We start from the raw sequence: 25,408 nt of genomic DNA, 5'->3' as shown, positions 1-25,408 counted from the left end.
GAATCACTTCTCCTCTGGAGAACTGCTGTTAAACCACAGGCATAAACCATAATTTCTCTAATGACAAAAAAGAGAAAAAAAATTCTTTCATTTCCAACAGGACAATTTCTGATGAGCTGACAATTTATTATTGGATGGATATTGATAAGTGGTGGGTTTTTTGTGCGCTGGTTCTGTTCACCATGGGTACACATAACCTGAAATATTTTTGTTTGGTTGAACTTTGAAATTACTTCATACCTCATTTTGGACCAACTGAAATACTTTTCTGGCAAATAAACCGTGTGCCAATTAATCAGTTTCTTTTGGACTACTTTCAATTTCAACTCATACTCTACCTCCAGATAATACTGCTTTATTGCTGAGAGGATGAACTCTTAAAAGACAAACAACCTCAACTTCCACTGGCTTAATTTTTAGTTGTGAGTGTTCATGTGTATTTTTCTTATCTGATAGCCAGAAAATGAACATGTGGACTTATCAACCATCTACCAAATATTTTTAAGTGTCTTGCATATCATGCAGGAAAACTGTAGCAGAGATAAGGATGAACAGTCTTCCTGCACAAAACTGCCCAGGTTGGCATTTTATTTTGAATAGTAGCCCTCATGTAGCTCTCAGCAGGCCTTCCAAGTCTGAGATGAAATAAGGAAGGAATACAATAAACAGCTTCATTAAGTTACACAGGCCTGGTTCATCTCTGATCACCGCTTACACTCTGGTTCAAACAAAACAGTATCTGTGGGATGTATCCATGTAATTAGAGACTACTGTGATAAATATTCAAAAGACCACTCATGTAAAGTCACATAAGAAATCAAAAGAATTTTTTTGACAGCTTGATTTTGAATCATAAATTATGTTCTGTTATAACAATTCATTCGTCTGTAATATCCTTGATTACTTTTAAAGAAAAAAGACGATAGTAAATTATTCTCTGACAAGTAATAATCTTTCTGTTGTGTGCCAGCAGGATGAAGGATTCAACTCTGAAGCGCCAACTACATTATGTAAGTCTGCATCCCTTGAATTATAGGGCTAGCAGCAATTGCAATTAGCAAGAGAAGGCATAATTCAGGAAAGGGCTGTTGGACAGTTTTCCAGGTCTGAAAGAACAGATTGAGAAATGCTCCAACTGGGACTATTCAACGCCAAAGCAGATGACTAGGAAGAACCTTCTGGTCCTTCTGACCATAACAAAAGGCCTAGTAAAAAAAAAAAAGTAAAAGTAAAAACCATCTCTGCTCTACATGCAGACACAGTGTCTGTTCCCCTTCCCTATAAGTGCAGTGTCTGCTGCTACAGTTTTGGCAATTGCATGAGCTCGGCCCTAGATTAGACTGTTTGTGCTCAGTTATTTTCACACACTGCCAAAATTCGCTGACAACACCAGGAGAAAAAAAAAGGAAAGGAAAACTGGTGATTTTCAACAGTTTATAACTCAGCTCAGCCTAAGCAGGTTTTTATAGGACAAAGAACAGAGATTTCTCTGTAGACAGCACTTTATTCCTGCCTAATTTAAAAGATTTGCTGTGAATGATGGAAACATTAGAACTTCTTAAAAGAAAACATAACAAAACAAAAATCCTAGCAGTTCACTAGTACTTTTTTACAGTGGATCAGGTTTGGTGATATAAATAGAGAGACCATTATCTACCTCTCTCATAATTATTTACAACAAAGTTTTTTTTTAAAGAAAATGAAAATATTAGACTTAAAGGAAGAGGGCTTCAAAATTCATAGTATTTCTTTAAGGAGTAAAGTTTCTTCCTTGGAATAATTCACACTTGAGCTATTCTAGTGCCACAGTATTCCCTAAGGAGTGTGAAATGATCTTCTCAGGGTTACAGAGTCAGTAGTAAACATAAGTTCTACTCTAAGAAACAGTATTTTAAATACATACTTTCACTAACATGATATCTAACAACTTCCTATTAAAACCCAGAGTTAACTTTCTGGAGTCCTCTTGTTGCTTTAACACTTTCCTTCAGTCCATATCTAGGAACTCCTAACTCAGCATTTCCTAAGCTATTTTACCCGTATGCTCCCCCGCTCCATTAGCTGACTGCAGGGCCCAGGCTGTTAGACTTACACCTCTATCAAATCTCAAATTTGACCAGTGCTGCTTTTGAGTCCCTCAAATTTTTCCCAGTGAAGCATGCCCTAAAACTTGGGAAACAATACTGCTTTACTGTATCTTTGAACAGTATATGTACAACAGCTATTGTTTTCTGTTAATAATATCAAAACCTGCATCACAAAATTGACCACACATTCAATTAATGTTGTTTTTCAGTTCAACAGTAGGAAATGTTTTAAAAACAGTTTTGCAAAACTAGAGAACAGATGACAAGAGTGCTTTTCATAAAAGGCATAGGCTGGAAAAGTAGGGCAACAGAGAATATACTGGAATTTCTGTACATAAATACAAGATATTTAATTGACTGGGAGTGCTCAGTAGAGACTTGTTTGCAACAGAGCCTCATGGTGACAGTGAGTTTTTGAAGTTTGGATGCCTTTGGCAGCTTTATAGAACTTTAAGACAGACCAACTATGACTAAAACATGCTCAGCTAGTTAACTATACGGATGTAATGTTTTTTCCATCTTTCTCCCCGTGTGCTGACAGCGTTACCATTCTCTCCAGTGTTCTTCTTCCTTCTGAAGTACAATGGCTCTACCAGTTTATGCAGTTCCTGATACTACATTTCAGTACAACTTTCCAACAATAACTTACTCAGCTAAGCGAGATCATCATTTAGAAGTGAGCAGTTACATTAAAGGCTCTAGAGCTACACAATTCCAAATATACTTCAGGATATACTGTACACTACGTGTATATTTTAATGAGAAGGCTTGGCAGAGCAGTTTGGCAGAAGAAAGCACTGCCAAGTGATTGGATATGGGATATATCTCCAGTTGCTTTGGATTCCCACATCACCTTAAGAGCTATTCTTCCCATCCCCCAATACACCAACTCTTAAGGCAGTCAAATTTATAGCTCAATAAAATTTTTTTATTAAAAATAAAAAGTGTGGCTTTTAAGTACTGCAGTCTTCCAACATCCTTATGCCAGGTCTAGATCAGACTGTTGTAGCTGAATATAAAGCTAGGGAGGCTTGGCCCACTTTATACAGCACGCCTAAGTTAGAGTTTCAAGATCTAAGCCACCTCTCTTTCCATTTTGTAACAGCTGTTTTTCTACCCTTTCATATAAAAAAAAAAAAAAAAAGGAAAGAGACTAGTGTAGAAAAGTTAAATAAATAAATAATAGCTCACAAAACCACAGTGGAGGAACCACTGCTGGTCCTGCCAATAAAAATGTTCCTTCTCTTCAGGGCTGGCTAAACAACTGAAAGTGTTTCTAATGAACTGCTGGCAGCGCTATCCATCATTGCACTAAATGGATTCACGTCTTCCTAAACAAAGGATAACTATTTATCTATAATGTACGGTCAGAAATTAGGAAGTATTTAAGCCTCAGAAGTCTAATTCCTCACTTTTCCTCACCTCCTCAAAGCTGCTTTTTGTTCAGGCCTCCCTCCTTCAGCAAAGATGATGAGAGAAATCTGACTGATAGAGAACTTCAGACTCTGTTCCACTGTTAATGAATCATTTGCATAAGTTTGAAAAATACTTTAGCAGACGAGACATATGCAGTCTGACTTCAGCACTACAACCAACTGACGTTATGTTTATCTTGTCCCCCATTTTTTTTTTTTTTGGTCATGTTACACCGACTTGTGTCTTACCTTAAGGTAGATAATAGACTACTCAAAGCAAGATGGCACATTCATAAGACAGGCAAAACAATGTCCCAGTAATTGTTAGGATCTTTGAAGATGCTATTGTGCAAATAATAGTAAGGAATCAGAAGGAAGAAATGTTGCTGAGTTCTAACAAAAGCATGAAAGTCATGTAGGTAATCCCTGGTCAGAAGTCACTTCTGAAGGTATATAGATATCTACCACCTGTAGAGATGTATTCAAGCAGTGGCTGTCTTCAGAACACCAGGGATCAGGGGCGAACTCAGAGATATCAATAAAACATGCCTACAAATAAGGTAAAGAAACACTTACTTCATTTCCAGAACTTCCTCCAAATGTTTCCTTCTTTCAGCTCGTAGGTTGGTCAAATGGGTTTCCTTCTCAGCCAAAGACTGTTGTGTAGAGGACAATTTTGCTTTCATTGACTCCAGCTCCTGCTTAACCTTCTCCATGGCCATCATCAGCTCTTCTACCTAAAACATTTGGGGGAAGACAGGAGGAGAGAAAAACAGTGTAATCAACTGGAACTTAATAAATGTCACAACTAAATTTGAGCACAAAGGTTACCAGTGTATGTACACTGCGTAACACTTCTGTAGACTGGAAACACCATCTAGTGCCGGGGACAGTACCTCAGTGCTTAATTGAAGTAACATTACAGTCTGTGAATTATCATAAGTCTGGTCACTGGAACATTACCATTATAATACCAAATCAAAAATCTCCAACTCTTTGGTATTTCTATTTTAGAAAACGTACCACAAAGATAAAAGGATGGCCTGTATGTGTTAGAATTAGCCCACAAAAACACTAGGTATTAAAGAAAATACATTGATAATACACCAAATGGATAAAAAACTTTCTCTGTAAATGATGCCTAGTGAGAGACTACATAGGCACTTTAAGAATGAAGGCAAGCTTTCCAAAACAGGGAGAGGACTGGATTCCCATGAAGATGTAAGTAAGGTTACCTCCCTCAAAGTATCAGTTGAAAATACTTATAGGAATGTTTTGTGATTTAGAAACATAAAAGACATTCAAAGTGTTGCTGATGGCAGACAAGTACAGCAGAAAAATGCTCATATCTTTGGCAAATGGGAAAGGTTCAGAATTAACACGATTGTACATTCTAGTATAGATATTACACAGATGAACACGGTCATATTTTATTTTGCACTCAGAGCAGGTTCTGTATCAGTTAAAATTTATCACTAATTAAATGCAAAACCACAATGAATGCTCAAGTATAGCTACATGTAAAATACAAAAACCTCTGGGTATTAATTTAATAATTTTATAGTAATGCTCAATGGTACACATTACTTTTACTGACTTCTTCCATACAGATTTTGTCTTTCTATCACAATCAAGTGTTCATAAACAGCCTTATAATGTGCTTCAAATGGGAGAAACTCAGATGCTACTGTTGCCACAGATGCTACTGCTCAGATGCTACATAATCAAACATTTGTATAAATTTAGTATGAAAATACAGCACTGCATTGCATTTATATTCCTGCATAACAATCAACCTGTGTTTGACCCTGGAAATGAATTACTGAAATTATATTAAGCTCAATTTGTACTTAACATGATTTTACAAAAAGAGCTGGGTACATCACTCGCTATACAGGTGCTGGAGGATGGAAGGTATGGGACATACCACCCCTTGCTTTAATAAATCCTGTACTCCTAAAGGCAGAGCTAATGACTCAGGACAGAGATGGATAGTAAGATTGGTTTTCATCCTCAATCAGTGACAGAGCAAGAAACACTGCAATTCAGAATTAGCAGATTTATAAAAATCTAGCATAGTCATTATGCAGTGTTTACTGCAGAAATTCCATCTACCTCCACTGAAATGCAGCTGACAAGCACTCTTCTTATACCCAGCAAAGTAAGAAAAATTTTAAATATGTAATTATCAAAAACTATTCAAAACATACAGCCAAGAATTCATCCAGCAATCAAAAAACCAAAGGAAAATCTCAGTGACACACAGGCCCAACTGGCTAGCTTGCATATAATCACCAAACTTTTCCTGTCTTATTAGTGTTTAGTGTGCAAAACAAGATCAGAAACCCTGTCAGCTATTAAAACAAAGAGAAAACTCCATAAAACGAAACAGAGAAATGTATCAGAAAAGAATGCAAAGAAAAACCTGCAGAAACAATGAATAGCAAAAAATACTACTAGGATGGGAACTGATCCCTAGAAAGAGAAAAAAAGCAACATGTTGGGGAAGTGAAGGTGTACTAGTGTATCAGCTTCTAGTATATCAGCTTCTACTTCCTTTAGGATCAGAATTACCTACATAAACATTTCCTTTATAACAGAATAAAAGAGGCACAACAACCACAAAAGCCCTTTGCTTATAACAGAAAACAACCTCAAATAAACAAGCCCTCAGCCAACTGCAACAATCAAACCAGCCTGCGTCAATCTGTCAGTTGCCAAGATAAAACCATCTTTGAAGCAACATTTTTCTATAATCAGGTTTGAAAAACTTTTGACATCCTTCATTCCATCCCCAGTCGCCAAGACTTGTGATGCTAACACTAAAGGACTGGTTTGCTTGATGCAGATCTGCAGCGTAACAGCTCCATGCTGTTTAGAAGACACGAGGCTAAAGGCCAAAGCTCCTAGTACTAGGTGGCCAGATCTAACTCTGCAGGAGAACTTTGTAGTAGCGTAGCAGTTACTGCCGGTACTTAACCTTTTTCTCATTGCTCTGTTTCCTAATTCTTTTAATTCTGAGGTTATGTTCTGTATTTTTCCAGGTTAACATAAAATTGATCTAATCATGGATTAGAATGGCTGGAATGCAAGTGGCTTTTAAACTGCGCCAACAACTTAGTTTACAGAATTATCATTACCTTCCATCCTCTCCAGCAAGTATCATTTGTCATGCAATTTACTAAAGACAAAATCCACCAAAACACTGATGACTGTATTCACAATAAAGACTTCATTGTTCAGATTCATCAAGTTATAGATATTCCATGGGATCATTTCAATTAAACTTCTACAAAAGAAAACATTTTATTTGGCAGTTGATGAATCTTAGTGCAGACCTGTCTGTGTATGTCCCAGTAGGCAGTCCCGTGAGAAATGATACAGGAATATTCACTGGAAGCAAACTGCTTGCAAAGCACATTTAAATTAGCCAATACAAAAAACTTCAAATCTACCCTTGATTTTTTTTCCCCTGAGAGCAGCTGATTACATAATAAAGAAAAAATATTTGCCAAGGACCTGAGTTGATGGCACACTGAGATGTTTACAGAGACATATTGTTGACATTTTCTGAGGTAAGCTTGTGCCCTGCCAGTTAAAACTACAAAGTTTCCATTTTAGAAGGTGTAGAGTTGCTTGCTTCTCTTCTGTCTCTGCTCAAATGGTAGTATAATAAAGCAGAGTGTATCTTTGACTATCCATGACTTACCCGTGATTCATTTTTCTGTAGGCAAACCTGAAAGATCTTCATGTATTCTAAGCAGGATGAATCTGCAGAGAACTTAAATGGAGACCATTTTTTTCATTGTTTTTAGGTCTTACGTGACCTGACCAGGTGACAGCTTATCTTTAAGGAATAACATAAAGCTGAATGAAGTTTCCATTCAAGGACAGAGCTCCTGAGAGATTGAACAAACTATGTGAAAGACTGTAAACTATGTCCATTAGATCAGTATGGAACTCACAGCGGCAGCAAAGGGTAATGTCAACATCGGACAAAGCTTTTACACAGCATGAACATCTCCTTAGAAATTATAAAAGCAAGGTGGCAATACAACTGGAATTCATCTACCATGTCAATGGCAGCCTGTAAAGAAATAGAAGAAATGACAATACCAAAAAAGTGAAGCCTTTTTCAGGAGCCTATCTAACATCTCTAATCTCCCTGCTCCTACAAACTCTAATTTCAGGCTCCTCTGATGCAACTGTACATCAGAAACCAGGCTGTTGCACAGACATACAGGCATCACATTATCTCCAAGTATGTGGTGTTTCCAGTAAGCTTTTCTGGCCATTGGGTAATGTGAAGCCAGGGACTTCCAAAGAGCTTGGTCAAGTTCCCCAAAAGTCAGTGAAAATATGCAAAATATTAATGAGAATGGGGATCCTACTAACCTCCACACTAGCTCCTGAAAAGATTACTGATGATCAGGCTAGGTAAGCTCAAACTCCCACCTCTAACGTAAGGAGAACTGAAAATTTCTGAGACGTAGTAGATGTGGCATGCCAGGAAGAAGGCTACATCAACTGATGTGGTTAGCTTTCTCTTAAAATCAGCACCCAGGGACTCCAACACCTGAGGTCAATGCAGACAGGCAGGCTAAAGCAGCCTCAAAATCCCCATGTGCTTCAGTGTGTTAAAACAACAACGTAGTGGCAACTACCTTTTTCTTCCCATTGTGAACTTCTTCCTCAGTGACAAAGGATCACCTGAAGAGACCTTTTCTACTGCACAGAAAATTGAAAAAGGCCTCCATAATCCTCTCAAAAAGACAGTTCTGGAGCTTAATCTATTGCTTACACTTTTTCAGAGAAGCAGAGCAATTTTGGGTCATCATCCAAGCAACAAATGCATCATGAACGCTGGTAACATGATGCAATTCACTACAGTGGTACTATGCAAATGAAGAGAGGCAATAGACAAGTCATCAATATGGAAAAAAAAAAAAAAGGAAAATGCTATGCACTTGAAAAAACTCTTGCACGGGCAGAGGACCTACTCTGAAATGGTGACCAATGCAATCCATGTTTATGTGCTGTGTGCATATCAAGAACAAGGAAAAGGCTAAAGAACACCCTCCACAGACACTACAAAGGAAAATTTTCCAGTCTCAAGTGACAGGATATGAATCCATCCATAGTTCAAATGTATATGACTGGCTTAAATAATATTTATTAAGGATAGCAAATCACTGGTAAACTATATAAAAATATTTTATGTTATTGTTAGATAAGGCTTTTCCCTACCTGTAGATTAATAATCTTTGCAGAAGAGACTGCATTTCTCTCTGTTATTCATTTCTTCATAGAGTAGTTTGTGTTGGAAGGGATCTTAAAGATCACCTAGTTTCAGCTTCCCTGCCATGGCAGGGACACCTTCCACTAGACCAGGTTGCTCAGAGTCCCATCCAGCCTGGCCCTGAACACTTCCAACAATGGGGTATCCACAGCGTCTCAGAGGAACCTGTTCCTCACCATGCTCATTGTAAAGAATTTCTTTCTTATGTCCAGTCTAAACTTACCCCTCTTTCAGGTTAAAACCTTTGCCCCTTGTCCTGTCACTACAGGCCTTGGTAAAAAGTCTCTCTCTGTCCATCTTTTAAGTCCCCTTTATATACTGCAAGGTTGTAATAAAGTGTCTCCAGAGCCTTCTCTTCTCTGGGCTGAACAACTTAAATTCTCAGCATTTTGTCAGAGAAGAGGTGTTCCAGCCCTCTGGATCACTTTTGTGGCCCTCCTCTGGACCTGCTCTAACAGGTCCATGTCTTTCTTGTGCTGGGGACCCCAGAGCTGGATCCAGTGCTCCAGGTGGGGTCTCACCAGAGCAGGGTAGAGCGGGAGAATCACCTCCACACTGAATACAAAATGATGAAATTTTAGAAAATACAGATACAAATACCAACACAAAAAAGTAATTTTCCATGATCACTATATAAATCAATCACTAGAGATTTTATTTTCAAAACCACCTCAGCAGGCTAACTTGTATATTTGAAATGATTGGCTTTCTAAACATAGACCCTTCTTGTATAAAAAAGAAATTACCATTACAAGACAAAATGTACTTGAAATCTGTACTTTTTTCTCAAAATGAATTAGGCCAGCAAAACAAAAGGTCTTGCAATTACAAGTCAGTAGTAAGAACAGTACAAGGACTGAAAAAAACACAATTAACATTTCTTAAAGTGTCACTCACTCTCTCAGAGGACAGTTTCCTACTTCTCTACAGCTCTTGAGTTTTTAAACTATTTTTCATTTCACTGTGTACATTACTGAAATGATAAAGGGTCTGCAAATTTCTGCATTAGCTTTTACTTAGTTGAACTGATTAGACCACAGGACAGAGAGAATGAAAAGAAAGAGACAGAAAAAAAAAAGACAAAGACAAGAGTTCTGGCTCCATGCAAACTTGTTTGGATCCCAGAAAAATTTCCCAGAACAGATGTTAAGACATGGAAAAAGCACAGGCCAGACTTGGGACTTAAGCATGTAATTTAACTGCCTCAAGTAACATATTACAGAGAGAAAGCATTGAGTCTGACATAACTTGGATTGCCAGCAGGACCAGATGGTTTGCTTAAATCACAAGCTAATAAACCTTTACACAAAATAAGAGGGAAATGAATTATGGTTTCATCATAGCCCCATTTTCGTTAAAGCAGTAGGGTGGCTTTAGGTACTCTTAAAGACTATATCCAAGACACTTAACTAAATTCTTGGCTATTCTGAATTAAGGGAACAAATTCTTGTAGATATTGGGAAAGCTGTTAGGCATAGCTTCTTGAGAGCTAAAAATATCAGAGAAACAAGTAAGCAGTAGGAAGAAACACCACCATCACCCCCACTCCCTGCCCCGATAAAATTAAAACGTAATTTCTGGTCTGTAAGGTAAGGACAGTTCTCAAGTAGAAAAGATGAAAGCTCTGCCACACTGACAGCAGCAGGGTATAAAGCAGAATGGCTCTGCCTCACCACACAGGCTGGAGGCTCTGGCTCCCGTTCAAGCCCCTCTTATTCACCACCGTGCATGAGTATGCATATGCCTGTAGGTGGACAGAGGAATCAGAGGAATGCATCATGGCTACTGGCTTCTCTACTACGACAATGTCACCACCACTAACCCTTTTGAAGGAGATATGTAAGGGGTTAAGATCCTTAACTTTTATTTTTATTCTGTAATTGTTGGCACTATAAAGATATACTAAGGTGAACAGATGTTCACCTGAAGAGACTGTTCTTCTGTACACCATACATATCAACCTATATAACTGCTTCACCTGTTCTGTGTGGCCACAGTTAATGAACATTGCCATAAGCTCCTATGCAGACAGATGAAAAATTCCTTCTTTCTCCACAAGCTGGAATTCCTTAGTTATAGATCCTATCTAAGGACACTTTGAAATAAACATAGCAGAATACTGCGCAACAATTTAGATATTTCTATACACCACATTTACCTCCATCTCAAAGACGATGCCAGATTTACAGTGCCCCTTTTGTGAAGGTCAACTGTGTATAATACTAGAGGACTATGGCAAACTGCACACAGAGGAGTTCTGTTTTGTTCACAATAAATAGGGGAGTTGGTGTCAAAGCTGTGAAAGTGGTGGATTATCAGTTCTCCAGCGAAAAAAGCAAGGTCTTCTGATCAGATCATCTGTAATATTCAGCAGTAATTTTAGGGATTAACTTTGTGCTTCTTTACATTAGTGTGTGATTTTCTTAAGCCTTGGTGCCTTTGTTTTTTAGGTTGTTAGGATTTTGTACATTCAGTATCCCTGACAGCATTCCGTGTTTTGGTGGCTTCATAGAACTGGCGCCACTGTCCCTTTCTTACAGTATTAATTGGGAAAAGGAGAGGATAAAGATAAAGTGAGAGAACAAAAGATTGGTCTGAAAAGCTGCAGGATACTGTAGTTGAATGTAAATTTTCTTACCACTGTGAAAGTGTGATACTTAGGCAGCTGCTGTCTCTTTGTTTCCATGAGTTGGTCTCTCATATAAAAAAAGCATCTGACAATGAAGAGGAGTTAATGCTCTGCATTGCTCCTTACTGTCTCCACTGATGGCTCCAGGCAATGAAGAGCATTAGTATTAGACTGATCAGATCTGACACTACCATGTTACTCCTGCAGAACCCACACGATAGAAATACAGGAGTCTTTGTCAGGGAGTACGTTACTTGAGTACCAATCAAGAGTGCTTTTTGCTCATAGAGCACTGAGCTTTTGTATGGAGGGGGAATCAACATCCACAGATGTTTAGGAAAGAGAAAACTCCTGAGCTGCCAGACTTCAGGACTGAGTAAGTCACAGCTGTGTCCTGTTAGGATGTTTGAAGGTAGCTTTGACAGTTTATCTCCTAAATGAGGGCCATAAGCCATATAAATAAGCAACAGCCTACTGCTGGGAGAAGAGCTCTTGAAAAGGAAGTAATAATTATCTCTGCTTAACACATACAAAATATTTGAGTCAGACCTGGAAAAAATAAGTGAAAAACTGAATTCTGATTTCTACTGAGGACAGAAACCTGTTGTAGTCTCAGGTATCTGAAGATTATAACAAATTACAATTTTATTTCTGCATTTCCCTCAAGTGGAACCATTACCCAAGGAAATATTCTCATTATGGTTTTTAACCTTCGCAACCATGCCAGTGGAAGCTGTCCTGTTTTTACTTCACATGGATCTATAGTCTCAGGAAACTGTCTTGTGTTTATCTTCTGTGGCTAGCAATAAATCTCTCCAGCCTCTTGGGAACACAGCAGCCATCACCAGGGATAACAAACAATCTTGCAAAAATTACCTTCTAAAAATCTCTTCAGAGGCAGAGAGACTAAAATATTGCACATTTAGCATATTCTGCACAATTTTGCACACACTCATTTAGCACAGCTTATTACATGTAAACAAAAAGCTCTAGAACTATGCCTAATTCATGGTACTCCAGCCACAACTCTAACCATAGGTATCTTCAAAGTAACTCAAACTTTCTTAGGGTACATCTATGCTGTGATTGCTGCAAAGGCAGCAGTAGCAACTGGGCCAGAGGAAGCCTGTCAGCTCAGACTAATTGCCCTGGGATTTCAGCAGTTTTTCACAAGCCTTCTTTAGGCCATGCTGATTTCCATTTGCTGGATTTTAGACAGTTTCAGGTTACCTAGGATATGTCACATGGCAGGCAGTTTAGATACAACTAAATAATATTCATAGTAAATATTTAATACTGTGCTATGTATGTACCATAGCATAGATTGTCAATTTATATAGCACAAATTGATTTTCCAAAGAGGAGAGACTCAGGGATTATGTATTAACTCACTACAAGTAGTGAAAAAATGGTATGCTAATTCCACATACAACTTTAACACTCTTTTCCTAAAAGACATTAAGGATCATGGGCATAAATACATGAAAAAACAGTTATTATGTGAAAGCACATGCATTGCCACATGAAGGTTGAACATGTGGCTAACTGAAGAAGTACAGTCTCACTGACAAGCTCAGGAAAGTTTCCACCCCTACCAACACGTGGAAGCAAATCTTCAGCATTGTAGTTAACAGAAAGCAAACAGCAGAACCTAACCACAATAATTAAAAAGGAATCCCACCATACTGAGCCAACTGAACTCAGGCTAAAATTCAGTGAAGGCTTTGAAGCAATCTGATGCTAAACAGCAGTACAGCAAAGTCTGGAAGCTTTTGTGTGAGTAGGAAACCTTTCAGAAGAGGCACCTTTAATTTAATGAGCCTCAAGTTCATACTCTTTTGTGTTCTATGTAGAAGAATGGTCTGGAAAGGAATACAATTTCTTTTCTTGCACTTCATCAGTTTCTGGGGAAAAATTACTTATGTCAGAGAAAAAGAGTATATATTTTTAAAATTATTAATCTAATGTACAAGTCTAATGAACTACTCTAATGCTCTAATGTACATATTATTGGATCATACTTGCATCTAAGATGACAGTTAAAGAACACAACTGGAAAATGGAAAAGAAATTCCAAATGAAAAAAGCACAGGACTAAACAAATATTAATAGAAGTATTTGCTTGGGTCCTTACAATTCCAAGCAAACATTAATGTAATCAAATCTGTAAGACTGATTTTCTCTTGAGCCACAACAAATAAGATACTGTCTAGAGTATTTGAGAAAATAATATAACAGGTAGATACCAAGACAGAGCTTTGTCTAGAATACTTGACTATAATAAAAGGCATAATGTGAAATCAGTATTTATCTGTTAAACAATAAAAAGGGATAACAATCCAGACAAAATGATCTTAAAATCAGCATTTGTACCAAATTTCTATATAACAGTTTCCATCGGTACTTCTCATTTCATTAAATGAAAAGCTGACTTATATGGGGAAATGCTCAATGTATATTTTGAACAGAGGTTAATTATGCTCTCTAATCCTCAGTTCTCCTAGAAGTCATCAAATTTTGCCCATTTTGCAATCTTAAATGAGTGCAATAAAAACAAACAAAACCAAAGTCACCATCCTTGGAGGTATTTAAAAGATGTGTAGATATGGTGCTTTGGGACATGGTTTAGTGGTGGACTTGGCAGTGCTAGTTTAATGGTTGGACTCCATGATCTTAAAGATCTTTTCCAGCCTAAACAATTCTATGATTCCAAAACATTTAGAAGTTTTTTTCCCCTATAATATTAGAAAAAGATCTCTGTCTCAAAGTCTTTGGGCATGATTTTCTATTCATCATTTTTTTTCCTATTCATTCTTCTTTACTGGAGGCAAAAAAAAGTCTTCCACACCCTCAACCTGGCACAGCTGAACACATCTAAGACAGAAAAGAGTAAAAATTCCACTGTTACACCTCTCCAATGGTATGTTACTGAATACAGAAATAATTATACACAACATGACCCTTCCCGTCCAAGCAGTGTGACTCAATACAAATCTGTGTATTTTTAAAGGAAGAGGCTACATAATCCATTTTGATACCTGGGAAGAAGTAGTAACTTTAGGAAGAAGCAGTGCTTCTAAAAATGGCTGGAAACATATTAATTGACAACGACACAGCACACAGTCAATGTGCTTTAACTAGCCAAATGCTTTCTCTAACCAAAGGAACAGAATCACACCAAAGAATGAAAAATATATCTATCTTGAACAACAATAGGAAGACTATACTTCAGGCTGACAACTGACTTAGAAAGCTGTTAAAAAATTGTATCAGTAAAAGAAATTGAAATACAAGTTTTAGCACAGATTTTTTTACTTGATATGAATTAAATACACAAATGACTTCGTACATGTATGTATAGACATACATTCAAAAATCAAAATGAGTTTGGCAGACTTTTATAGAAAGGAGCTTTGAAGAAAATATTCAAGAGATGTTCAGCCACAGAGAACATAAAGTGCTTAGAAAAATCAGTGAGAACCAATAAGACTACAGCACCTTCACCCCTGAACCATACCCTGGTGATCTTCATTCTCTTGGTTTATCAGACTTCTCATTAGGAGATACAGAAGAAGAGACAAAAATATTCATTAAAAGCAAACTGCCCAGCACCTGTTACAGAGCAGTCAGAATTCTGAGATTTCTATGGTGCTCAAAACACACCTATAGGTAGGTGGTTCAAAAGAAATTCCACTTTATATTTTCCATTTACAGGGACCTGTAGGAAGTAAATTAATGTGTCAGAATTTGTAAATACACTCAACATATTTTAGAAAATACTTTAGATCTATTACAGTAATAGAATGGTTACTGAAAAAATGGCATGTGTTTTAGTTTATTTTGCATTTTTAGAAGGTACTTCATAGAAAGGATCCAATATATCATAATTCTGTTGTAAATGTAGCTCCTACTTTATAGACAATGTAGCCTAAGTAAAGTAACCTAGAAAGTGAAAACAGGACCAGAATGGTGGTCTGATGAAAGTGCAAATGAGAGGTATCATTCAAAACTTGGCTAGAATTTCTGTACAGTAATTTACAGGTAAGAGACAAAAGGCTCTTTGAGGCTGTACTCTACATTCAAACCTCTGCAGACTCTGCACTTACAACAGGGAAATTCTGGTCAACAGGAGACGGGAAAAAGGAGAGGTGAAGGAGGTTCTAGTTGAATTATTAAGCTATTTCATATTTATTTCTCCTTAATAAACAGATACGTATTTTGAAGTAGGCATATGTGATAGAGATTCTCAGGAGTCTTGTTTGACTCATTTTACATGTAATATGTATCTGAGAGAATATTAAATCCTGCTGAAATAACTTATAAAGACAGTGGAAGAAAGGAATTAGTATTAAAAAATACATTTAAACAATACATTACTATTACAATATTCAGTCTTTTCTTTTTTTTCTAAAGTAAAGCAGAGAAAACTGCCCTGTGTAGGATAAAAAGACACAATGTATGAACATAGATATAGCTATTTACAGGTCTACATACTTAACCTCTTTAAAATTAAACAAACTTCTATTTCAGTTTATTCCACAACAAGGGCCTTATACTTTCATGAAGATCAAAACACATTTCCAGAATTGCCCTGGAATGGTGCTGGTTATGACTAAATTGATACAGAAGAAAACCTCCTGCCTCATGCTGCCGAAGAAGGGATGGTATGATGCACCAGGACAGTGAAAGAACATTTGTGAGCAAGACTGGGCCTTCTGTCAAAGACCTCCAGCAGTTTTTTCCTAGGGAAGTAAAACTACCATTGCATTTTTGAGCAGGGAAAAACTATTATTTGATTTATTCCCCCCACCCCCCCGAGGAACATAACAATAGCTTTACTAAAGTAAACTCAGATTTGGTTAATTCAGAAAATGTGCCTGAATCCACATTTGGTTTTGCCATCTCTAATAGAAAGAATTTTGTGATAGAAGTGTTTATCTGAGAAATCCTAACTTCAGCTTTATGGAGAGTACTTAAAAAGAAGTCTCCATACACCTTCCGACCTTCTACTTAGAGGGCTGAACTAGTGGGATCAGCCACAGTAGTACATAACTCCACAGCTGTAAAGAATTTACAGTAATATTTACATACAAGATTCAGCAGGTGCACCAACAAAACCCGGTGAATATGTTAGAAAGAACGAACTTGAAGAACTTTGTAAGACTCCACAGTTAATATATGCTTCCAGGATATTTTGAAACATTGGGTTAAAGAGAGCAAAATTTCAATCTGAAACGGGTATCTGAGAACCATGAAATCCCGAGTAGCTTCATGGACACTGTAATTCAAATCTGAAGCCTGTAAAATAGCAGGAAACCATAAATCATGAGATGATGGAGGGCAGGATTACACAGCACAGGACTACGAAAACAACATTAAATACTGGGGCAGAGGTACACACAAATGAGATGTCCTCATACCTTGAACCACTTAAAGCCAAAATGGTTGACCTCATGCATTGATTCATTAAACAGCTTCAGACAGGCAGTGAAGTGGCAGAATGGTAGAAAAAAAGATAAACATAAGAGAGGAAAGAAAAAGCATGCAGTTAAAAGCAAATTATAATCAGTTTGGACTACATTAACATTTTAAAAATCACACATATCGCTCATACGTGGTCTAAGAATGTTCCTAACCTGTCATTGTTTGTAGAAATCAAAGGACTGGCCGTTACTATTGTGTATAAAAGTGCCCCTTGCATTTTAAAACTCTAAAGCTATCTAAAGGTGTATTTCATAATTCTACAAAAAACCTCCACAGAACATAATAAAACAAAGACAGCATTCTTTTAAAGTGACTGAAGGAATATGAATGGAAAAACATTTGAAGGAAAGTCTCCTCCCTACCTTGGAAAAAAAGCGACTTGCCATCGCTCTATTACTTGACTGTATTTAATTGATACCAAAACAAAACCCTATTGGACAAAATGGGGCACAGCAGCTCTCCCAGTGCTGACTGGAAGAAGAGACTTCAGTTGCTTTTCCTTCATGCTGCCTTGTTGGTTGTATTTTAAAAACCATAACTGGTCAGAGCTGGCAGTCCTGTTGGAGTGGGACACTGCTGTCAATCAGTGATGGTATAGACTCTTCCCTCTTCTGATCCTGCTGTTTTCAATCTGTCCTTCTTTCTCCTCCTCACTTCTGTTCACACTACTACATCCAAATTAATTTCTTTTTCACAGTGCTGCTGCCCACCATATTCTACCATTTTCCCCCCACAAATTTTACTCCTCTTTATTCTCTTCCTCTCCTCTCAATCTCTCTCACTGGTCCTTATGGCTCACTGACCCTCAGGCTTCACATTTACATGCCTTGCTTCACCTTTCAGATTGTAGACTCAATTCCAACTCTCTGTTCACTGGCTATTTCCCTTTTTCACCAGGCTCTGACCAGCTGATCTCATTCTGTGCCTTTCATCAGGCTTTGCTGGTGAATCCTTTTTAAAAGCCTCTTTACTGCCATACCTGAAATTTGTGCATATTCCCAAAGCACTATTTTCTTTCCATATTCTTGTTTTAGGATGCCTTATGTATAAATAAAACCTCATTTCTATGACAACATTTTCCCATTTTACTAACCCAGACTTATCTCTTCTCCCCTCCACAATACACTTGCTGCCAACAGCTCACAGTGGAGAGTCATCTATGAGGAGTTCATGCTCAACACACTAAAAAAAAGTCTTCCTTCCCATCCTGTGACTGAAATCTTCCTTACTACTTACTTTGTTTTCATCTAGGACAGATCTTTCATGTTTTTGTTAGTCTTGACAGTATCTTTGACTCAATCCTCCATTAAAGTTTACTTTTAAAAACTTGCAGAAATTAATTTACGGAATATCTCTAATATAAGACTCTTCTGACTGCATCTATATAACTGAACTTCTCTGGTAGGATTTCTTCTGTGTCTGGATCTATGCAAAAGTCTTTCTTGTGCAGGTTGTGCCCATCTGTGCAGGAATTTTGTCTGTAGCTTTGGTCATGTTAATGCTACTAGCATGCCTCTTTGCTAGTGAATCAAATGTAAGCTACTCATCCTTTGGAAACTCTGCCCATCTTTCCATACTGAGATGGCCTGTGATCATCCTCTAATACAAGCCTTCATTATGTGTATAAAATTTGTAGATGCTCATCTCTGTGTTTACTTCCCTCACTTCAGATACTTCTAGCCCCTACAAAATTAACACACTCTACCTCCTTCTAAACCTTCCCTCAAAAAATTCAGTAAGCCTCATGCATTTTGTTCTACGTTTTGAGCAGGCATCACAAAATGGTGAGTTCTGTGGGCTTCTAGGTGCTCAAAGAACATAAAAATTGTCACTGTGTCTTGTAACAAAGAAATCAAAACATTATGACATCCTAGGCATCAAATCACATACCATTTTATTTTCCTTTGCCTCTCAGCATAGAACCTGCTGCTTTCTGAGATACATATTTTCCTTTCAAGAAGGTCTAAACTTTGATGTGGTCTACACTACCTAGTTAACATTTCTATTTCATGCAATTTTTTTAAAGGCTACAAGATGTTTGGAAAGAAGGCATTCTTGAAAGTGAATTCCATAACAATGTCTAAGATCTTAGGGTACAGCACCCAGAATTATCCTCAATACATCTACCAGCAAACAGCTAAGCTTGACTCTAGCCTGAAGAGAAATAGTTGCTTTCTTCCTGAAAACCTGGATTATTACTAAGATACTTGCATGTTCTTTTTTGTTAAAGTATGCGACACAAGAACACATGTTGGAAAAAACCTCTTAAAACATTTTAAAGTGCACTCAGAACTTTTTTAAATAGTCAGAACTATTTTATTCAAATAACAAAGAGAAGGAGATCACTCCATTGCAATGCAACTGACCAAATGCTCCTGTTTGCTAATTACAGTTAAGTAAGGAACAGTGAAAAACACTGAAGAGGCTCACAAAAAGCACAGTAAGAATGCCAGGTTCAGCTTCTACTTCAACAGCTTTATCAAAATCTCATGGAATTTTATTCCCTATTTATGGTATGTTTTCTTGATGATCACTTACCTGAGTTAAAATCAGGCACACAGATGATTCTTCAGAGTATGTCAGTAGCACAGAATCAGTCCATGCACAGAAGTTTATCCTTGTGGCTTCAACACACAAGTGTGTATTTACTGTGTGTATGCTTGGCTCAGGCCAAGGGATTTGTCTCTTTGCCCAGTTGTTTTGCCAGTGCAATGAGACTGTTGCCTATAAACACAACTATCCTAATAACAATAATCATCTTTAAATATGTTCAATGAACAACACAGTGAACCTAAGTATGCTTACACATAGGAAGATAGCTTTGACAGGCAAGACAGATCAGAAGAGTTGCTACTTAATATTGTAAAGCTCAGGATACCTTGTATTTCTTTATAATTTCAAGAAGATCTTACCTATGAAATAATGTTGGAACAGAGATACAGGATCATCAAACAAAACCATCTGTGTTTCACAGTAAAGCAGGGAAAGTAGTACTTTACTGTCTGGTTACCTTCCTAAGAGGACTACCAGTGACTTTATAAGATTGCAGACCTGTTTCTCAGCATTGATCCTGGCTGACTCCTCTTGTGCTAGCACCATTTCCCGCTCTGCAGTTATCTGAACACTTTCTCTGAGTGCCTCTTCCAATTCTTCAATCCGATCATCCTTTTTACGTAGATTGTCCTGGAAAATGATGGGAGACTAGGTGAAGACCACTTGTTTGGAACTATAGCCTTTTAATCAACCAAGTTTTATGTCAACCAAAATGTGTTTCTCCCTCCCAAGGCACAACTGCAGGCAAATTCTCTTCACACAAAGGAAAGGAAGATGAAGTGATGCAAGAGTAGGAGGAAGACTACAGTAAAGAGAAGGAGAGAGCAAGTAGAGCAGGACCTCAAAGCAAGAGTGCTTGCCCTCCGGGTTGGACATACCACAGTCCTGATTATACAGCATAGATAAGCAAGGGTTGCTGGTAAATAAAGATTAGTAAGCAGCTCCAAAGAAGCATAGAAGCCAGAACTGGTGGGAAGGTAGCAGGCATTCAGTGCTGCCCATTGGCTCACACGTTCACTAGCAGGTGTGGTAAGAACGGAAACAGTGCTGCAGTTTGGAATTTGCCATTTCCAGGTTAAGGGGGAGAGAAGCAAACATTAGCCCAACAGTTTTCCCACTGTTCAGATTAAGTCTTTAAGGAAGTTTTTAATCAAAAATTCTCTAGAAATTATGAAGGGTTCATCTGGGCTGTCTGAATCTCAGACATTCAAGTATCAAGACTCCCTTAGAATTTATTCTTCAATTCAGAGCATCTTCACAGTTGCAAGTTCAGGTGTCCAAAAATATTTTAAAGACCATTGAAGAAAACTGTATTGCTCCTCAGAAAATATAACATTTTATTGGTTTACACAAACACTGTAACTTAGAAAAATTATATACAAAATTAATGGTATTGTTATTTGTAAAGGACACCCTCCTTACTTTAATATTGCTAAGAAAATACATATGTATCTCCTGCTTCTGCTGCAGCAACTTGGACAAAAGACTGCAAAGCAGGCTGTCTTGAGAGGTTCATATTAATGTCTTGGACCATGTCTGCTTAACAAATCCATCAGAAGTTAGCAGCTTGATGGAAGACTTCTGCATTTCTTGTCTTGCAGATGGGTTTAAATTGAAGGGTTCAGATGAGATACTAATGCACATTTAAGTTACCACATGGGCTTTTTAGCCATCTCAGTAGCAGTGGAAGAATCAAAAATGTTTCCCTTTGTTTTTTTGCATCTTGCATTTTGTTAGATTTATTCCTTTGTCTTCTGTCCTTTTGTATTTCAGACTGAAATTTTCCACTGTTTCTCCAACAGTATTTCACACCATATAAAGAATAAGGAGATGACTGACTTGGAAAAAATTTGACCTTGCAAGCTTCATCATGCAAAAATTAGTCATTGGATTTTAAAGAATGAACCTGACTTATTCCTTAATTCCTTCTTTCTAGGACTTGGGATACATCACCAAGGATACTTGCTGTATGAACGCCATTTCTGGCAGTCCCAAAACTGCCGCTTTCAAAGACAGTGTTCCAGCAGAGATGCAAAGCTTTGTATCAGACCAGTGCAAGACCTCTGGCACCACTGCTCTTGTGTAGAGAAAGGCTAGTATTCAACCACTAGCTCAGGCAACAGTATTTGTTATGCTTTGCAGGGAAAGGAGCTTTCTGCTGATGGTTACTTTCCAAAATGGATTCACAGGGCAAGGAATTGCTGATTTCTAAAGAAGCAAATAGAGGTCTAAATTTCAAAAATAGGAGTTGCAGAACATGCTTTCATACTTTTTCGAATTTTTCTGAAACACTGATAATATCTTCCAAAACGACTTCATAGTTATGATTAGCCTAACTGAAGACTCATCAAAAAGATGAATAACAAGTTTACAAAAAACCTCAGTACAGAATATTAACCATGCCAGACAGGAGAAGTATTTACTTGCCTATCTGCATTACACAATACATATTGACTGTACTTCTTGATATATTATTCATGGATAGCCAAGGAAGTGTGGAAGTATAGCTGTCCATTTCAAACAAGAGAAGTGGGAATGGTTCATTTGAACAGTTGCATGTAAAATGGAAACTGCTTTAAAATAAGAATGCAGAATAAAACACTCTCACACATAAGGTATGTCCACTCTTCATCCCAGGTAAACATTTAAGAAGTGAATTCAACACTGTATTAACCTTGACACCATGCAGTACTCTGAACTGTTGAGGGACAGGAGGAAGAGCAATTGGTGGTACCAAAACTGATAAGGCAGTGCCCCATTACCTGCACTTTGAAAATCTATATTCATATATATATAATTACTTTTCCTAAAATAATACACAACCTTTTGCATATATGCAAGAGTGTTGCATGTTAAAGAAGTCTGGTGTTGACTTAAACCAATTGCCTAGAAATGATCTTATTTAGTCTAATACTAATAACCCATCCAGCAACAAGAAATTAGTTACAAGTTTTCACTTTCTGTCTCAGACAGATCTAGTTAAAAGACATGCAAGTTTACTCTTGTAATGCTGTCACAATGTGTGTAACCACCTTACAAAACCACACGGATGCCTGGCAGGAGTAGCAGATTGTTGCTTAGCCAGAGAGCATCTCCACTACTGCAGAATAGTCTCAAGACACTTTTAAATAATAATTTCATTTCTAGCTCTTTGATTCATGACTAACTGATTAGCATTGGAATCATTATTTTTTAAAATACAAGCTGCTGTTTCAGACAAAACATACCAATAGAGAAAAAGTAAATAAAAGCAAACCAGCATTTGCCTTTTAACATACCGGCATGTACCGGCATGTTTTTCCAGTTGTTTGGCTCTAAATCTAAAACATGACAGGCTCATGCTGACCTTGAATCTGTGTTGCTGTTGCTGCTTTCCTCTTTTTAGATAAATGAAGTGTTCTATCTTTATTATGATAAGCATTAAAGTCTGGAGAAAAAATCGGTTAATTATAACTACAGATATAATTTTTTCCCTGCAGTGACTGATCTTCTGAAGCAGTGGACTAGAGTACAACTTGAGGTGGCGGTCTCCTTGCATGAAGCTTATACAGATGACTTCAGAAAAAAAGGTATTACTTACCTGTACATTAAGTGGACTCTTCAAGATGTATTATCTACCCAAATATGTCTGTGAGCCTCCCTCCCTCCCTCTCCTCCTATATCCCATGTCCATATCCATGAGATTGTGCAGCAGAGGTGGAATTAAACAGGGACAGAGGAGATAGCTCTGCCTTTATGCTCACTGGTGGCAGCGCAAAGAAAATGAAAAACCCATTTGACACTGTGGCAATGCCAAGAGTTCAGGCAGAATAAAAATTTTTGCTACCTATACTATGATGCTGTAGCTGATTCCTATGAAAAACTCATTCCAATACATTTGTCTGAAAGGAAAAGGAGCTGTGACTGACTGATGCACATTTCTGGGCTTTTTCTTTCACTTCAGGAAGGAAGTGGTAGGATGTCCAAGTGTGCATGTTAAGAGGATGTATCAGTTTAATCCACCCTGCATTCATATGATGTGTAATCTCTCAAGAAGTTTTATGAAAGTGCATGAAACAGGATATATGTTTTCACCGAGGCATTTAGGTTCAATTAAATCTGAGGTATCCTGGCAAACTTCTTGGTAACTTTGTCTTGAACTAGACTCACAAAGGTCTTTATGGCCTAATTTCACTCTTTGAATTGGAATTAAGGTGGATTTCTCTAGTTAACTCTCAGGAGAGATTACTTAACAGTTTGAGAAGGCAATGAAATGCTTCTTTTAACTGTCAAAAACATTTTTAGGACTAGCCCGTCACCCAGGTATGGAGAAATCATGTTCATATAACCCTGTAATTAACATAATTAACATAATAGCACATTCTATCTGTGTGCTTTCATAGACCAGAAGGGAAGAACACAGTACTGTAAATGTTACAGTCTCAAACAGTGAAATTATTACCTCATTACAAAAACCTACTCCTGTGAACTATTCCTCTTTCTAATCACGTATTTCCTGAAGAAGCTATAACCTAGATAACGAACCCAATGATAATGATCTCAGTCCATTCTAGACTGAGGAAAACTCTCCCTAGAAAGAAAAATCCTCCTTTGGGAATTGACCTTCCACTAGATAAGTAGAACCTGGCAACTCCAGACTGTCAGCTGCCTCAAATACTACTTAAAGCTTCCCCCACGATACAAACTGGCATTTAGTTATTGATAGAACAAATTCTTCACCAGCATTTGGAGGCAGTAAATCTACAAACGTTAGGAATTGTTCAGTTAAAAAATATGAAGACCTGATTAACTGCAACTCTAAAGCGCATGCTAGTTGTTTAATATGAAAAATTGAAATCTTACTAAGTTTCTTCCATAAAGTTCCCTTGTATCCTGTCTTTGGTCACAACCAGTACCAAATGAGAAGAGGAAGAATTAGTTCTACTGTAGTCAGCCCTTTACTGAGGACTTCTGGTTTGCCATTTCAGGAGTCTACCAAAAGACTCTCACTAAATTATGGAAGGTGGATTTCTGCACTGCTGAACCCAGAAGGAAAGATGCTATCCCAAAATTGGAAGGCTACTCTTCAGAAGAGGACAAATGATGAAAATAAATCAATTTTTTAATGAATCTCTGCTTTTCTCTGAAAAATACTTGTAAAAACCTGCAGAAAAGGACAGTTACAGACACACAGGCCTACAAGGAATCGATTATTTCTATGAGAAACAGGCAATGTCTCTTCCTGATAGCTGCCATGCTTCTGACACTTCTTTCCTGCTACTCTAAGCTTGCCACTCCCAACACAGCAATCTGTTGGGTATGTTGCTTTTGTATAGGTGCTTTTCATTAGCAACAGCCTTAACTGATTGAAGTACTTTGCCAATACTAACAACCAGGTTTACCATTTAGCAGCTCACACAGTGTGTCAACAGCTTTAACATTTTGCTTCAGCTGTTGCAAATTACCACATCTGTATTTTTTAAAACCTAGAGGGACTATGCTTCTATCTAACCACAGTGGGTCACAGCATGCACTACTGGAATGAGACTCAAGGGTGACAATACAGCTGTGAAAATGTTCTGAAGTGAGCAAAAAGCCATAGATACCTGTAATTGTTATGGGGGTTTATGTGTGTTTGTTTTGCTTGGTTTTTTGAGAGGCTAACTGGGGAAATGCTGCTGTAAAAAGATTTCTTTTTCACACATAAATCAATACTATGACTCAAGACTCCTAAATTGATATGAGATTACAGCAAAAAACAGAAGCAGTTTTAATTAGGTGCACTATTAATATGAACCTCAAACCCATATGTTATTCCCTTGGTACAGCCCTGTTCCTCTGAACTCTCCTTGCCAGTGCCAGTGCTGTAGCATCATCATTTTACGAATACATCACAGTAGTTGTAAGGCCTACCTTTCTTTGCTCATTTTCAATCATTCAGCAAAAAACAGAGCATCAGAAG

At 37.6% G+C, this 25,408-nt stretch overlaps 1 protein-coding gene across 12 annotated transcripts in view; it reads right to left on the bottom strand.

Annotated features, from left to right (window-relative positions):
- ERC1 (ELKS/RAB6-interacting/CAST family member 1) overlaps positions 1-25,408 on the bottom strand; it is a 302,298-nt gene that overhangs the window by 100,479 nt on the left and 176,411 nt on the right. For 5 of the 12 annotated variants that reach the window (XM_055808142.1, XM_055808140.1, XM_055808145.1 and 2 more), the window contains 3 exons: positions 19,966-20,097; positions 16,851-16,904; positions 4,079-4,239 (listed from right to left, as the gene is read on the bottom strand). In XM_055808142.1, coding sequence (XP_055664117.1) covers positions 4,079-4,239; positions 16,851-16,904; positions 19,966-20,097 — 347 coding nt within the window. The remainder of the gene's footprint in view (positions 1-4,078; positions 4,240-16,850; positions 16,905-19,965; positions 20,098-25,408) is intronic. The other 7 variants (XM_055808144.1, XM_055808146.1, XM_055808143.1 and 4 more) reach the window with 2 other exon arrangements.

Source organism: Falco peregrinus, chromosome 6, assembly GCF_023634155.1.
Source record: "Falco peregrinus isolate bFalPer1 chromosome 6, bFalPer1.pri, whole genome shotgun sequence".
Lineage (NCBI taxonomy): Eukaryota > Metazoa > Chordata > Aves > Falconiformes > Falconidae > Falco > Falco peregrinus.
This window is presented reverse-complemented; position numbering and strand designations above follow the sequence as displayed.